At 37.1% G+C, this 17,140-nt stretch overlaps 2 protein-coding genes across 3 annotated transcripts; one reads left to right on the top strand and one right to left on the bottom strand.

Annotated features, from left to right (window-relative positions):
• Nucleotides 1-3,223: 3,223 nt before the first annotated feature.
• LOC136063624 (sister chromatid cohesion protein PDS5 homolog C-like) lies at nt 3,224-3,795 on the top strand. The gene is made up of 2 exons (XM_065764267.1): nt 3,224-3,430; nt 3,478-3,795. Exons 1-2 carry the CDS (start codon nt 3,224-3,226, stop codon nt 3,793-3,795), a joined length of 525 nt encoding a protein of 174 aa, XP_065620339.1.
• An 805-nt stretch (nt 3,796-4,600) lies between these two features.
• On the bottom strand, nt 4,601-11,459 carry LOC136063626 (protein SWEETIE-like). 2 transcript variants are annotated; one of them, XM_065764274.1, is made up of 6 exons: nt 11,329-11,459; nt 11,156-11,265; nt 6,092-6,202; nt 5,835-6,002; nt 5,592-5,678; nt 4,601-5,432 (listed from the first exon to the last, which is right to left on the bottom strand). In XM_065764274.1, the coding sequence occupies exons 1-6, from the start codon at nt 11,425-11,427 to the stop codon at nt 5,315-5,317; spliced, it is 693 nt and encodes a 230-aa protein (XP_065620346.1). In that variant the 5' UTR covers nt 11,428-11,459; the 3' UTR covers nt 4,601-5,314. The 2 variants fall into 2 exon arrangements, with proteins under 2 accessions (XP_065620346.1, XP_065620347.1); XM_065764275.1 differs by having other exon boundaries at nt 11,156-11,262.
• Nucleotides 11,460-17,140: the final 5,681 nt, after the last annotated feature.

Below are 17,140 nucleotides of genomic sequence, written 5' to 3'. Positions count from 1 at the left end.
AACCCCAAAAAAAAAAAATTATAGTACAATATTCAAACTATGATCTCAAAAAACTCTTCTTAAATTCCTGTGTAGATTTCTTTTCATTCTGAAAAGTCCGGTAATTTCTCTATCTCCCTATAATCCACAAGATGCAGTGAGGAGTAGCTTGCCAAACATCCTGGTTTCGAGGCCTACCACACGCTCCTTTCCAAATGATCAACAAACCTATCACTTGCCTTGGAATCTCTCAAATTAGTTCCAAAGCTGTGTGTTCAAAATATCTTAACTCTCGAGCTATATGACAATGCAGTAACAGGTGTTTTACTATTTCACAGCTACACTTGCACATTATTCATCTATTAATGACCACCAGGTTCCTTTTGATAAGTTTATCCATGGTTAGTATGGAATTCCAGGCTGACGTCCATAAGAAGAATTTCTTTTTGATAGGTTAAAGTCCATAATAAGAAATCCTCCTTGCCTGTTACTGTACTTCCCCTAACACTTTTGTAGGCATGTCTCAAGCTCGAGTAATAGCATCAACCAATAAACTGCCCTTTCCCATCAGGATTCCAAAATAAACAACTCTCAGTTCCTTCTGAAATCTATATGGGATAAACTAAATCCATCAAGTCATTCACCCCTTATAGCTTCTATTCAGGAAATTTCCTAAGGATTGTAAGATTCCAACAAAAGTTTCTATGATCTTCTCTAAATGTAATCAGAGAATTCACTGAATCATCCTTCTTTGCTTCGATCAAATACAAGTCTGGATACAATACCTTCAACGATTGATCCCCACACCAAACATCATGCCAAATCCTGATTCTCTCACCATGGCCCACCTTAAAAGACACAAAAGTAGAAAATCTATCCCAACCAGCCCAAATTTCTTTCCACACACTACATCCATGTGGTCTTTCACTGCCGCTATAGACCAATGACCCCATAGTTTGCGTTAATAAAGGCATGCCAGAATTGCTCTTGTTCCACTCCAAACCCCATAGCCACCTGCCTAGCAATGCTTGGTTAAAAGTAGTAATCTTCCTGACCGCTAAGCCCCCATATTCAATGATTTCATAGACACAATTAATAGTTTAGATAATCTTGAAGGTAGGCAAAGTGAGAAGGACCAATAAACAGCTTCATGCCATTCTAAAAATCCTATATACCTAATAGATGGAAGTGTCATAGGTTTACGTAATTGAACTTGATAATTGTACTTTATTGATTTTCAGTCTAATCTTTTGAACTTCACAAAGAATTTCTTACCAACTTTTATTTGGATAAATAAAAAAAAAACTCATTAAAGTGCAAAGGGATGTAACTCACGTTCACAGCAACTGTGGTTATTGGGAATGCTAGCACTAGTGCTACTACTAGTGAAAGTGAAGTTCGAAGTGAAGCAATTGATATTGAGGATGATGATGTTAGTATTTGATTGTGTTGTTGATTATCTTTTATTTTGTTTTAGTTTCAATCTTGTGAGTTGTATTCTAATTTTCGAACATCATGGAATGTTTTAGACTTTTAGTTTTAATCTTGTGGGTTGTATTTTATTTATGAACATCATGTTTTAGTTATTAAATTTGGTATATGTTTATATAATGTGAAAAATTATGCTTAGCAATATATTAAAAATATAAATAATAATATTTTTAATAATTTTTTAATCGCCGAGTCCCGCCGCACCCGCACCCACCTTTTTCAAAAATTGCCGAGTCCCGCACCCGCACCCGCACCCGCACCCGAATCTCGAAACGCACCCGTGCTTCCTAGAGTATAGCTCTCTGAATTGACATGCAGAGCTGCTAGAGATGGTTTTGTATAGATGCCATGTTGGGAAAGGTCAATTTCATATTTTCCAATATCAAAAGCTGTAGTTGCTGGAGCATAATTGATTAAGTAGCCTATGTGATAGATGTGTACTGGTATATGAAGGATATGTGATGCGGGAGGCGCAAGAATATTTTTATTTAGTATTATTTATGTTTGCAAGTCAATTGTATTTTTATGTTTTAGGTCCTAGGAGTTTATTAGGCTATTAGTATTTTAATTTGGAAGTAAGGTTATTTTTGTAATAAGGCAATTAGGGTTTCCTAGTTAATTAGAACTAGGGTTTAGCAATCTTTTATAAACAACCTATTGTACTCCTTGAGAATATGGTTAATATTTTGATGAATGAAAAAATGGCCATTTGGTCTCTCTTTGGTCTGTTGTTGACTCTAGGTCCACCCTAGGTGCTGACTCCTAGTGATTTCCCCATTTGGTGCTGACTCCAAGCTAGGTTTTCCCATTTCCGTTGTTTAGTTTTGTTTTGGTTGTCTTGCGTCAGTTTTGGTATGAAAGCAAACACCGATTTGTTTGAGGCATCACTGCAGTGAAAAATGACATAGGCATCGATCTGGTGGTTGTCTTGTGTCATTTTTTCGTTGTTTAGTTTTGTTTTGGTTGTCTCTGTCATTTTTCTACTTGGTACAAGAAAGTTGTCATACAGTTATGTTTCCCACTAAAAAAAACCCAGATTTTGAAGCCAACTAGAAACCTCTAGTCCAGAACCCACATCTAGAACCCAAATTTAGTTTTGTTTTGGTGGTCTCTCTTTGGTCTGGTACTGCTGTTGCACCACACCACCACCACCACCATCAAACGCCCAGTTAGATCAAATGGCCGTTTGGTCTCCCTATGGTCTCTTTTTGGTCTGGTGCTGCTGTTGCACCACACCACCACCACCACCACCACCATCAAACGCCCAATCAGATTTGGTCAAATTCTTTCACGAAGTTTGCTTAGCATGCCATCGCCATCACCTTTGTTTCGCGCCGCCGCAAGCCCACCAGACTCATGAGAGCCATGGTCGAGACTTTGCCAAACCCAATTGCGACACCAAGCTCAACCTGATCCTGTAAGGTAACTCGTAAATAGCCTGTGTTAAAATCCTAAAATCCTAGCACACTTCTCTTTGCAATACCCAATCCATATGACCTCACGTGATACATAACTTGTGACCGACCCATTAAACCCAACACAAACTTGTTAAAAAAAAAATTTCTTTACTTGGCCCAATTTTCCCTTTAAAAGTACACCCATCAGCCCCATTTCCTAACAAACGCAAGCCTAAGTCTATTTTTTGGCAACTCAGTACCATACCGAACCATAAAACCTTGCCTGACCAAAAATAAAAAGGTAGAAAATTAAGTTTTAGTCTTTGTGTATTGTGCCTCTAAGTTGGAGCTGCAAAATGATTTCCTTTGATAGAGAACTTGAGAAGCAGCTTAAGGATAGAGAATTTGAGAAGCAGATTAAGGAGGTTGGGAGTAGACTCCTTAACACTCCTTCCTCCATTGATGATCTTCTCACTTTTCTTGATAAAGTTGAAATTTTTTTAGCATATGTGGAGCAAGAACCATCCAAATCAATGCGAGATGCACTTTTTCCCTCAGTGAAGGCATTGATCACTAATAAACTTTTGAGACATACTGAATGGATGTGAAGGTTTCAGTTGTATCTTGCTTTATTGAGATTAGAAGGATAACAGTACCAGATGCCCCATATAAGGATGAGCAAATGAAAGAAATATTTCAGTTGATTGTGGTAGCATTTGAAAATATGTCTCATGTGTCTATTTGCTCTTATAAGAAGGTGGTATCAATTCTTGATACCATTGCAAAGGTCAAGTTATGCTTGGTGATGCTGGATCTTGAGTGTGATGCATTGGTTGTTGAGATGTTTCAAAGTTTCTTAAAGATAATTAGGTCCAACTATCCACCTGCTATACTTTCAGCCATGGAAACAAACCTGCTGTACTTTTAGCCATAGAAACAATTATGAATTTGGTCATAGATGAAAGTGAAGACATTTCCTTGGATCTTCTTAGCTCAGTTTTTGCTAGTGTTAGAAAGGAAAATCAGAATGCTTCACCTATGTTGTGGAAATTGGGGGAGCAAATAATCACTAGGATTAATGCCCAGCTAGAAAAGATAATGGTACCCACTCAAAAAAAAAAAAAAAAAAAAAAAAAAAAAAAAAAAAGGGGGGGGGGGGTGGGTGTGGGGTGGGGGGTTTTTGGGTTCTATTACTAATAGAAGATCTACTACAGTACTATACCTATGTTTGATGAAATTTGGTCACTTAGAGAATCAAGAAACAAGCAATTGTGGTCAGGCCCATTGCAGATCCTGAATTCCATGCAAAATAACTCATTGTATTTGTGAACTTCTTTGGGTGAGGATAATGTCAAGAGAACTAGGGTTTAAAACACAAGAGCCTACGCGATTAAATTGTGACAACAAGGCAGCTTCTAATATTGATCACGATTTTGAGATTGACAGACATTTCCTCAAGAAGCCAGATCATGGCGTTATCTATACTCTATTTGTGAAGACAGGCGAGCAACTAGCAGGTGTCTTAACAAAAGAAGTCTAAAGTAGAGTTTTTCATAATATGTGAAGCAAGAATTACCACACTTTTGAAGATGTGGAAGTCTAGGAAACGCAGGTGAATATTTATTTTCCTAGGTTACTTTGTGAATATTCGATTGTCTTGGGTCTTAGTTACAATGGTACTATTACAGAGTTTAATAAATCCCCTTTTTTTCCTAGTAATTCTTTTGGCTATCTTGTGTTTTTTTTTTTTTTTTCAATGAGGTAGTTATTTCGTACTAAAATCCTTTACTTATACTTACCAAAAAAAAAACAGCTAGGCATGTAAAATATCTTCACCTCAAGTTGAGGGGAGTGTTAGAATACATAGTTTATACACTAAGTGTCCGTGTGGCATGATTAATTTTGCCAACTTATTTTACTATTTAAATTTATTTTTATTATTATTCATAGATCTCACTGCACTTTTTGGTACTATTATTACACTATTTCAACTAACTTTTACTTTTATTTATAATACTTTCAGCAAAAAATTTTCAGTTTTAACAAAATAAGCAAATCCCAAACAAATCCTAAGTATGAAATTTTTGCCCCTTGTGAGGGCATACTTATAATTTTCACATTAGCATATGATTGAGTAAGATAAAACCAATTAACCTAACCCACAATTTTCTCCAAAATTCAGCATTCACTTCATGGTTGGTTATGTTTGCTACTTAACCATGATTTTTCTATAGCTTCGTCCAGATAGCAACATTTAACTAGAAACACTTTAGCACTAGTGACCAACCATTCTTCTATTTCCAACCTTTATTTCCTTCTTTCTTTGATGTAGTACACATACAACTAAACTATTGGTTTCTCATCTTTCCACTAGTGAATGTGGTGGACCTTACCATGATATTGAGGAGACTGATAATCACATCTTCCAATTCATAAGAGTTCAGGCCTTAGCTAAGAGAAACAATTATTACCTGAGGAAAACTAGAAAGCTCGTTCTCCCATACGCAAGGTATTAGGCCATCTTTTCCACCTTGAAAAGCCCGAAGTTCATCTTCAAACCAATCTCTAAGTAAATTAACAAGAAACAAATAGCATGTGAAAGTGGGATAGAATATAGAATCTGAGTTTGCCAAAAAAGGATTATAAAAAATTGATGCATTAAATTACAAGTTACAACAATGTTTATAGAAAACCAAAGGACCCATGAAATGAAAAGCTAAACACCTTCCAGGAATCCAGGGACCCAACCACGCATCTCGCTTGTCTAACAGCAACCGCAAGCATGAACTTTCCTCACATCCAGAAGCAACTCTTTCATTTTAACCCAACAAGAAGTTATGGAGAACCAAATCAGTCTCACAAAATGAGAAAAAAGAATTGCAAATTTGCAAGTCAAAGTAATTGAAGTTAAAGTCATATTAGTAGTCCAATTAAAAAGGGTAAATAAAAACTGTAACTAATCATTACCTGAAAGGAGTTGTGCACAACTGAATAATCCGGGGGTGGTCAGTCTTATATGTCAATGGATCAGGCAGTGACTGATAAGCAATTAAAGTCTTGATTATAAGTACGTCTACTGCAGGCTTCAAATTTGGCATCTCTTTAGCTGTTGCCACTGAAATGTAGGATAAAGCACTGGTTCCAAGATATGTTAGAACATTTTTATTACTGCATGAAAAGTAGAACTTTTGGCCTAACACATTTGAGACTATTGGTAATCATACCTACTGAGGTATACAAGCACTGGTTGAAGTAAAATTCTACTGTTCGCAGCATTAGGAGAAATAAAGCACCTTACAAATGCCGTGAGTGCATCAACTGCAGCAGACCATACACTACAAAAAGACAAAAGGGGAACTTATGATTTACAAACAATTATAGATCAAGTGTCCATTTGGAAACAACTTATTTAGCTGAAACTAAAAATTTTTTGTTAAAAATACTATAGATAAAAGTAAAAGTTAGCTGAATAGTATAGTGGAACTCATGAATAATACCAAAAAGTGCAATGAGACCCATTAATAGTAACAAAAATAAGCTGAAATTGCAAATAAGCTAAAATTTTCAGCTTGTCCCAAACGCATACCAAATTTAACACTACTCAAGAAATCACTTTTGGCAATATTATTTTGTTGTTATTGATATCGGTTGGTAATTGAATGTAGTAATTGGATGATGATAACTGACATCCAATAAAAGAGAAAAAAAAAATGACAATGAGCTGAAATTTTCAGCTTGTCCCAAACGCACACCAAATTTAACACTATTCAAGAAATCACTTTTGGCAATATTATTATGTTGCAATTGATATCAGTTGGTAATTGAATGTAGTAATTGGATGATGATAATTGACATCCAATAAAAGAGGAAAAACAAAAATGACAATGACATCAATTACAGGATAATTAGGGGAATTTTACAAAATAAAGATATTTAAATAATATTTTTTGGCAAAATACAATGTGTCAAAACTATTTGGGAGAATAGCCTTTTCTGCAAATTGTGTTTTCAAAATAAGATCATTGAAATCATTAATCATGTCTTCAAGCCAAAATTTCAAACCTTGAGATTGAGTTTTGAAGACTCAATTTCTGAAAAAGTCTATTTTTCAAAATGATTTATAAAAACAGAGCTATTTTGCCAAACTATTATTAAAATCATTATTTTGCAAAACACATTCAAATATGAAAACAAGAATAAATAAATAAATAAATAAAATTTGCCACGAGTATACAGAATAAAATAAACTTCTGTAATATCCTCTTTTTTCATTTCCAGCTTCTAAAAGCAGTTTCCCAGTTTTGCTACCAACCCAGTGCATCATCTCCAAAGCTCTATAAAAAGTTCCCAAAGAATCAAGCAGCTTTTATTATTAGTAGCTCTATTGACCAAATCTCTCTAAAAAAAAAAAACCTTTATTACACACTAAATTCCAATCATAGAAAGATCAAATACATTTAAGATTCCAAAAACAATAACTACCATCCTCCCAAGCCCTAACAAGAAAACACATTTTTGCACACCACATATCATGCCAATACCAAATTCTTCGTCCATATATAACAACAACCAAGCCTTAGTCCCAAAATTTTGGGTTTGGCTAGGTAACCTCAACAAACTAATCAAGGTTGGCAACACATATACTTTTCTGCCATTCTATCCAATCCAAAGTCATACTCTCATTTACCTCTTAAATTGACATGCCATTTTTTACTACTTCTACTATTTTATTTTAAGCCTTCCTCCATCTTTTTTTATTTCTTGGACTTGAATCAACTCACTCTTTCTCACTAATGCATTAATTGATCTCCAGCTACCTGTATCTTTGAGTAACTTTTCTCATTTCAAATCCTATCTTTTCTTTTATTTCCACTTATCCATCTTAACATTCTCATTTTATATACAATCATTTTATGAACCTATTGCTTCTCAACAGACAACATTCAGTACCATAGAGCATAGTTTCCTATTGAGAAATCTTTTGAAATTTTTCCTTTAACTTAGTAAGTATTTGACAATCATACGATACTCTTTATGCACTTCTCCACTTCATCCACTATGCTTTTATCCTATGATTCACATCCTCTTCAATCTCTACATCCTTATGAATAATTGACACAAGATATTGAAAGCTCACTCTCTAGTATCTCTTGACCATAAGTCTTACAGTCCATCTCATGAATTCTTCTTCCATCCACAGCATTGAAAATAACAAAAGCTGAAAATACATCCCATCCTACTCTAATACCTGTCCAAAACTCCAGTACTTCTCCAAAGATAATAGCTACTAGTCTTCATACTGCACACTGCCTTTAACATCAATCTACCCCAAACTTCTCCAAACAATCCGCCCCTCCCCATAACACCAAAGCCATTTTAAACAACAGTGCTTAATTCTCTCAAACACAAGCCCCCATGAAAAATAGGAGAACACGTCTTTATATAGTAAAGTTTATTTGAAAAAATAAAAGAAGAAAGAAATGAAGAAGAGAAAGGGTTCTGCCCAAGTACAGGAGAAGTACACTAAGAGTATAACACGAAAGCAAAAGAAAATAGCATGCAAAGATTTAAGATACATAGCTACTGAAAACTTCATGAATCCAAGTATCCCACAACAGATAATTCCATAGACTTCGAAGTCCAATCAAGTAAAGATTTTGGCAATATATACTTCAATTTCACTGCACTCAATTCTTGCCCCTCAAAACACCCAGCATTCTGCTCTCTCCAAAGACACCACATGAGACACATCGGAACTGTCTGCCATATCCCCCCATTGCATCTTCATCCGAGCCAACCCTTCCAACACACAAATATCTCTCGCAGTGGCAATGGCATTACCCAAGAAACACCAAATAAACATCATAGACTGCTTCTCCCAAGCCACGCTACATTGCAAGAATAGATGGTTCACATACTCACCAAGTTTCTAGCACAAGAAGCATCACTCCATAGTCATTAAACCCATCTTCCTTAAATTATCAATTGTCAAAATCCTTCCCCATGCCACACCACATGAAAAAAATGCCACCCTTGGTGGAACACTAACTTTCCAAATACTTTTCCATGGAAAGCCTGCACTTCCCCTCCCCTTCTCAAAACGCTGTAGTAGGTCTTCACTTCAAAACCTTGCATGGCTGAGGAAGTTACACCAACTTGTCGGCATTCCCAGACCGAATCTTTGTTGCATACAGGTCCTCCAACAGCTGGGCCACAACATTGACTTCCCAATCTTGCACCGCACGGCTGAAAATTGGATTTGAATGCCGCTAATCATGATGAAATTCCACATAATCTTCCTTTGGGGCTTCACTATCTCGTGCAATGAGAAATAAATTGGGATATTTTTCTCCTTAAGAGAAGCAGCCCTCAGCCAGACATCAAACCAAAATCTAACTTTAGTGCCATCTCTTACATAGCATTTCATGAACCACGCAAAAATCTTCCAACCCCTTAAATCCCACCCCATATGGTATCCTCAACTCATGCAACCACCAAAACTTGATATTTAATCCATACTTTATGTTTGTTACTCATCTTCATAAAGTTGTATCTTCTAAAGTATAACACTGCAACCAATTACCCACCAACAAGGCAAGATTATGTGGCAATAGCTTCTTTATCCCTAAGCCTCCATAGCACACAAGAGTGCAACAAGTATTCCAATTAACTAAGTGAAATTTAAATTCATCTCCAAACTCGCCCCAAAGAAAATCCCATTGGAGCTTTCCATTCTATTGGCCCCACCAACTTCCAATGGGAAGAAAGATAAGAAATAAGCGGGAAAACTAGATAACATACTCTTGATGCGTGTAAGCTTAACCCTTTCAATAAGTAAAATTTTTCCATCCAACCAATCTCCTTTGCAAACATTCTACGATGAGATCCCCAAACGGATTGTAGTACGAATGGGGCTTCAAGAGGTGACCCCCAAATACTTCATCAAGACAGAAGAAACACAACATCAAAGAATTCCTGCCAATTCCCGAGTATCTTGTACCTCCCCAACAAGTACTATTTCTAATTTTCTTAAATTTGTTCCGACCCCAAACACATGAGAATACACCATAGATATTGGATATTGGAGAATACACCATAGATACTGGAGATTCATGGAATTGGCCTCACAAAAAAATTAGGGTCATTTGCAAAGAGAATGTGAGATATTACCATTCTTTCCCATCAAACATTCAAAAGAAAAACCACTAAAATATCCTCATGATACCGTTCGGGCTCAAAACTTCCATAATAACCACAAATAACAGATCCCCCTAACATAAACCCCAGCTGCTAGCCAAAAAACCCCAGTGGGAATGCCATTCACCAGAACTGAAAATTTAACTGTGGAAAAACAAAATGCTATCCACTTTCTCCACCTTTCCCCAACCAATTCCACACCATTTAAGCAAATACAATAAGAAAAACCCAGTTAAATGGGCCTCCTCCACATCATGTTTACATAAAATCCCAGCTCTAACAAACTTCAAGCGACTACCTAGACACTCATTAGTGATGAGAACTGACTCAAGCAGTTGTCACCCTTGAATGAAAGCATTTTGCATATCTAACACTATCTCTCCCAGAACTCCTTTCAATCTATTAGAACACCTGTGCTAGGACTCGTACACACTATATATATATATATATATATATAAAGTAGGAAACCTTTCTAAGGAAGAGCCCATTGGACTCGCCTTTAGCAAATAAAACCTACGGCAACTGACCCTACATATCGTAATCCAGGGGCGTCCATTCCTGACGAGTTAAGCCGTTTATGCTTATGCCTAGGAGCAAGCATTAAATAATTTATTACCACATTCCAATGGGATTGTCTCTGCATTGGGATGTCCACAACCTCCAAAATTCTCATATTTCTTTTACTGTAAAAAAATCACATCAAACAAAAAAGGAATTGCCCTCAAAGTTACATGTCCTCTGCTATTATCAGCCACCTCTCTCTTGCACTTAGAACATTTCAAACACGGGGTCAAGGATTTAGCAACATCAAAAAGCAAACAGCAGGAATAAAAATCACAACAAAGACACTTCAGTTTTCTCCTCTCCAAATATATCACAACTACATCGCCTTGTATTATTTTCTTATATTACAAAGTAGTTCAAAACAACACCACCCCATTTTCTCTTAGATAAAACTTGTCCCAAGATAGTTCAAGATCGTAATGCACATAAACACATATATTGTCACAAGCTCACTACAGATCCTACAAGCTAGTAAGCAGAGTGCAGTTTCTGTGCAGGACTACACCATACTCAATATATTGACTTACCGTATCCTAAATGTTAAATCTCCAGTTTGCACGATTTCATGTGAAGGATTTCCACTGAACACAGTCACCCATAAGGAAAGAATATCAAAAACCTGGTCTTCAAGCTCCTGCTGGGATAAAATAGCACATTTAGTTCTTACACCAAACAAAAGAACAGAGAGATGACTAAGTACCTCCTTTGGCATGGAAGCTAACAGTGATGACAAAAGTAACCATCCAGCTTCTTTTTCAACTGTGGAGGCCACACGGTTTCGACTAGATTCCGTCAGCATCTTTTTTGAAACTTCGAGCACTGATCTGGGCAATCTGTGCAAAACAAGAAGATACTACTGCTTATACTGCTATATTCTAAAAAGAACAATGATCTTCATGTGACATTAAACATTTCAATCATTTCTTATCTAACATGGTGACTGCAAGAAAAACATGCCTACAACATGCAAATTCAGGGCACTAGCGCAACAAAGTTGTAACAAATATATATATATATATATATATTTGATAGGTAAGAATAATTTTATTGAAAAGAGACTACTTCATTAAAAAAGACACAAAGTAGCCTTAAGAATTACATCATGAAAAAATATCTACAAATGAATGGACTATATGAAAGATCAAAAGCCACACTACAATGTATCAAAAGGTGGTCCAATCTCCCTATGACAACAGCACATACAACACCAACTCACCATTAAATAACCCTTCTTGATAAAGTTATCACGAGTAAGAATTTCCCCCCATGCCGCTATCCACACAAAAAAGACACTCTTCAAGAGGCCTCAACCCTCCATATGGCTTTCCAAGGGAAAGACATAGGGGTTGAACCATACTCATAAAAAGAATGTCCAGTGAATTCCCCACTACCTCGTAACTTCCATCTCATCTTGTCTTCCCCCTCCCTAATGGGAAAATGAGATTCTCACAAATGGAGGAAAGAAGCCACCCCATCAATCTCCCAATCATTAAAATTTCTTAGGAATCACACGCCCCAACACCTCTGATCTCTCCAATAAAAATTCCACCTAAGCATCATTATCCACAACTGTTTCAAATAGTAGTGGAAATATCATCTTCCAAGGTTGATCTCCACACCAACAATCATACCAAAAACAGATACGATTACCACAGCCCACCTCAAATTGAATGCACTGCATAAAACGATCTCCAAGCTTTCTAATACTTTTCCACAACCCACAACCATGAGCACCTTGGACAGGTTTCGAATACCACCCACCCCACTCCCCCCCATATTTTACAGTGACTACCCATCTCCACAATCAGTCTCTCTCCAACCGAAACCACCATAACCTCTTACCCAACAAGGATTGATTCAACATGGTAAGTTTCCGAATACCCAACCCTCCACTAGCCAAGGGAGAACACAAGTTATCCCATCCAACCAAATGATGTTTGAACTCCTCTTCTAAATGACCCCACAAAAAAATTCCTTTGTAACCTCTCTATTCTATTCACCACACTAGTGGGAATGGGGGGAAAAGATTATATATATATATATATGTAGGCATGCTAGAAAGTACGCTCTTCAGACATGTCATCTGACCCCTTTTGATAAGTACAACCTCTTCATTTTTTACCAAATCCCATCCTCTCCAATAAATAGACAAGAAACTAAATTAACATGATCATATAAGCTTTTTCTATATCCAGCTTGCAAATAATGGCAAGAATGTGGCCTTCTATCCAGCTATCCACACACTCCTTAGCAATTAGCGCCGAATCAAAATCTACCTCACCTACAAATGCGTTTTGTGGTGCAGATATAACTTTGTCCAAAACCCCTTTCAATCTATTAGCCAACACTTTTGACAGAATTTTATATGCACTTCCAAATAAACTAATGGGTCTAAAATCCCTTATATTAATAGCATTTATCTTCGTAGGGATTAACGATATAAATAAAGCATTAAGGTATTTTTTTGAACTTAAAGATTTATGGAATTCCTCAATAACAGCAAACACATCAGCTTCAACCACCCTCCAATAATGCTGGATGAAAGCCATGTTGAACCCATCTGGGCCTGGAGATTTGTCCCCCTCAAAATTCTACACTACCTATGTTATTTCTTCCTTCTCAAACGGCCTCTCAAGTAAGCACGCTGCACTCATCTTTCCCAATACTAGCCAAATTAGGCCCATTCAACCTTTGGTCTCCATCCTTATGTTTCTTGATACAAGAATTCATAAAATTGCACCACCTGACCCTTCAACTCCTCATAAACTACTCCCTCTACCAACACCCCAAATGATTATATCTTCAGTGAGAATTAGCCATTTTGTGAAAATATTTAGTGTTATTATCTCCTTTTTTTCAGCCAAATAGCTCTTGATTTTTTCTCCAAGCTATCTCTTCCAAGGAAATAAGATGATCAATCTCATCTTTTACCTCCTCTCTTTCATGCTTCTCCTCCAGGGTAAGTCCATGCAAGCCTTCATTCTCATCTAACCTCGACACTTCACCCAACAACCTCTTTTTATTAACCCCTACATTCCCAAATTCCATTTTGTTTAATCCTTTTAGATCCTCCTTTAGAGCTTTTAGCTTCTAGGCAAGAACAAAACTATGGGGGCCTCAAAAAGAATACCGGCTCCACCAAGCCCGTACTTTCTCTTCAAATCCTTTTGTTTTCAGCCACATGTTCCCAAATTGGAAAGGACTCTTTCCATGCACCATGCCCCCGCCTCAACCAAATCGGACTATAATCAGAAAGGAGGCGTGGTAGAAGCCGCTGAGAAAAATCTGAAAATTGATCCTTCCAATCTCCCAAAACTAAGATCTTATCAAATATGAGATGTAGAGGGTGGTTCTATACCACTAAACCATGTAAACGATCCCCTTCCAATGGTAAGTATAACAAGTTTTTTTTTTAATCGTTAAACAAAAACTTTATTGAAAAAAAAAATAATCAAGAAGCAGAAAAACAAATTCCTTGGTACCCAGGGAGTGTACAAGGAAAGCAAAAGCCTACCCAAAATTACAAAAATCTACAAAATCTAAAACAGAAGATATGGCAAGACCACTCAAAGCAGTCCTCCATTCAAATAAAGAGAGAAGAAAAGAGGGCTTCAACCCAATAACAGAATGCTTCTCCCCTTCCAAGATTCTAATATTCCGTTCCCTCAATATTTTCCACATAATATACTTGAACTACAGCCCAAACAGATGCCGACCTATGTTGCCCAACACCTCTATGCCAACAAGCAAGCAACTCAACCACTTGTTTAGGCATAACCCAGGAGATACCAAATAAACTAAATACAAAGGACCATAAATCAGAGGCATAAGTCTAACAAGTTAAGCTCTTCAATAAATTCAAAGAACTCAAACATGGCAGGGCTAAATCTACTACATTCCAATTGTTCAGAAGGGAATCTAACCACATTAAAATCCCTTAATAGACACCATGGTATACTCCACCTTTGCTGCACCTCCTTTAATTCATCCCACAAATTTTTTTTTTTTTTTTTTTTTGATAAGTAAATTCATCCCAAAAGTTATATCTGATACTATCATCATTGGGTCCATAGACTCTAGTGCACATCCACTCAAACCCATCTTCCACCCCATTCCACCTAGCTAACATTGAAAAATTCACCCCCGAAAGAAACGATCCTTTCCAATACCCTTGTATCCCATAGCAAAAGCACCCCTCAGGCTGTGCCATTTGCATTGAGTACTACCCAATCCATAAACAGATATTTATTGAAAAGGGCTAGGGGATCTTTGTTAGGGGGGAACCAAAAACAAAAGTGATAATACAGCGTCATCAAAGAAAGGTTTCGCTGCTGCTAGCTACACAACCAAGTCGACTTAAACTACAACCATAGGCCCCTCTCTTCTTCTTTTTTTGATAGGTAACAGCCATAGGCCCCTATCTATCATGAACCTCCATTGGAACAGCACAGAAAGATTTTTAGTATTATAAGACTACCACTGTCTTGCATTTCTTAGATCTACAAGACAGAGCCCCTGCATGTCTTAATGTTAACTAAGACAGCCAATCATTGGAAAAAAAAAAAAAATGAGTAAATATAACAAGACACAAAGCAAGCAGAACGTCTTACTACCCATAAAAGACATGATATCCACTTATTACCCGTTAAGTTGAAGAATAAGGTATTAGGTTTGAAGGAGAAACAAGAAGAGTGGAGAGAGAGAGATAGAGAGAGAGAGATGCTGTGTTAATCAGTTCCTCAACTAAGCACATCATCATATTAGATTGATATGGCAAGATTTCAAGAATAACCCTACACTAATATAAAATGGGACAAAGTTTAGCTACAAAATTAGTTGTAGCCTAAGACTACAATCTTACTCAATAAAATAAACATTACTACATATTTTGAAAATCTAACCGTTAAATTACATATTCTTTACACTCTTAATACACATGTCAAATTTTGTGTCAATCAGATATTATTTACTATATGATCTATAAGCTTATATTTTATTTAGAATTTTAAACTACAAAAACTTGCAATTTAAATAATTTATTGATGACATAGCTATTAATCTTTAATTTTCTAAAATTTTGCAAGCATGTAAGATATAAGAAGAACATGTAATCTAATGGTGAATTTGGACAAATTCACCACCAATAAAAAGCTATTGAGTAAGGTTGTAGCCAAAGTCTACAATCAATTTTGTAACTAAATTTTGTTCTACAAAATAACATATGAATATAATATTGACGCAAGACAACCAGAACAAAATTAAACAACAAAAAAATAAATGGAAATGACTTAGAAGTCAGGAAATGACCTAAAAGTCAGCACCTAAGCTGGAAAGCACGGGTGCGGCGCCAGAGGCGCCGCACCCGCGTCCGATACGCACGGACGCGGCGACGCGCCGCGGACACCGTTGACCGCGTGTCCGTGCCGCGTCGGGCCGCGTCGGCCACGTGGCGAAGCCGACTCGCGCCGACGCGGCTCAAATCGGGCCAACTCGGCCGTTTCAGCCGTATCGGCCGAAACCGCCGATACGGCCGGTTCAGGTCGAAATTAAAAAAAAAAAAAAAAAAGGTGCAAAACGCACCGTTTGACTTAGCCTAAAACCTAAAACACTCTCACACACTCTCACTTTGTCCAGAAACTCCAAAGCCCTCCGTCCCTCCATTGCTCTCCAACGCTCGGCTCTCTCTTCTCTCTGTGCTCTCTGGTTGCTGCCTTGCTGGGCTGTTCAGTGCTCATTCCCTCCCTCACTCCAATCTCCATTGCTCGTCTCTCTCTTCTCTCTGTGCTCTCTGGTTGCTCGGCTGCTTCACTGACTTACTCCCTCCCTCACTCCAATCTCCATCGCTCGTCTCTCTCTTCTCTCTGTGCTCTGGTTGCTCGGCTGCTTCAATGACTCACTCAGTCCGTGCATCCCAACCACTCTAGAGTCTAGACACAGCCACTCAGCCACACAGCCATTCAAACTTCAGCTCTCTCTCACGCATTCTCAACTCAGGTACCTTATTCAATCTTAGTTTGATTTGTGATTTGTTAGTTAATAGTTATTATTTGTAGGTTAAATTTGTTTGTTATTATTTGTTAGTTAATAGTTTGATTTGTGATTTGTTAGTTAGTTTGATTTGTGAGTTGTGATTTGTGATTTGTGTTCTGTGAAGTGTGAACTGGGTTTGATTTATCACTAATTTTTTTAGTTAATACTTAATAGGTTAAATTGTATCTATTGAATTTGCAATGGATGAAGTTGCTAGCACAGAATCTTCACCTTCATCTAATCAAGAAGTGGCAGATTCTCCTCTTTGGCAGTATGTGACTAAAGTAGAAAAACCACCTGGTGCCTCAGTTAAATCAGGTGGAAACACATACTTTAAGTGTAACTACTGTGATAGTATTTTTGTAGGATCCTATTCTAGGGTTAAGGCTCATTTATTAAAAATTTCTGGCAAAGGAATTAGAGCATGCCCTATCGTGACACCGAGCCATAGGCTGGAAATGCAGCGAATGCATGACCAAGTT

This window comes from Quercus suber, unplaced genomic scaffold (assembly GCF_002906115.3).
Source record: "Quercus suber isolate HL8 unplaced genomic scaffold, Cork oak 2.0 scaffold_548, whole genome shotgun sequence".
In the NCBI taxonomy this organism is placed as follows: domain Eukaryota; kingdom Viridiplantae; phylum Streptophyta; class Magnoliopsida; order Fagales; family Fagaceae; genus Quercus; species Quercus suber.
This window is presented reverse-complemented; position numbering and strand designations above follow the sequence as displayed.

Coding starts and splice junctions, on each gene's coding strand:
- LOC136063624 (XM_065764267.1), top strand. CDS start 3,224: ATGATTTCCTTTGATAGAGAACTTGAGAAGCAGCTTAAGGATAGAGAA. Junction 3,431..3,477: donor CACTTTTTCCCTCAGTGAAG/GCATTGATCACT, acceptor ATGGATGTGAAG/GTTTCAGTTGTATCTTGCTT.
- LOC136063626 (XM_065764274.1), bottom strand. CDS start 11,427: ATGCTGACGGAATCTAGTCGAAACCGTGTGGCCTCCACAGTTGAAAAA. Junction 5,679..5,834: donor TTGTGCACAACTCCTTTCAG/GTAATGATTAGT, acceptor TTAAAATGAAAG/AGTTGCTTCTGGATGTGAGG. Junction 5,433..5,591: donor GGTCCCTGGATTCCTGGAAG/GTGTTTAGCTTT, acceptor TAATTTACTTAG/AGATTGGTTTGAAGATGAAC.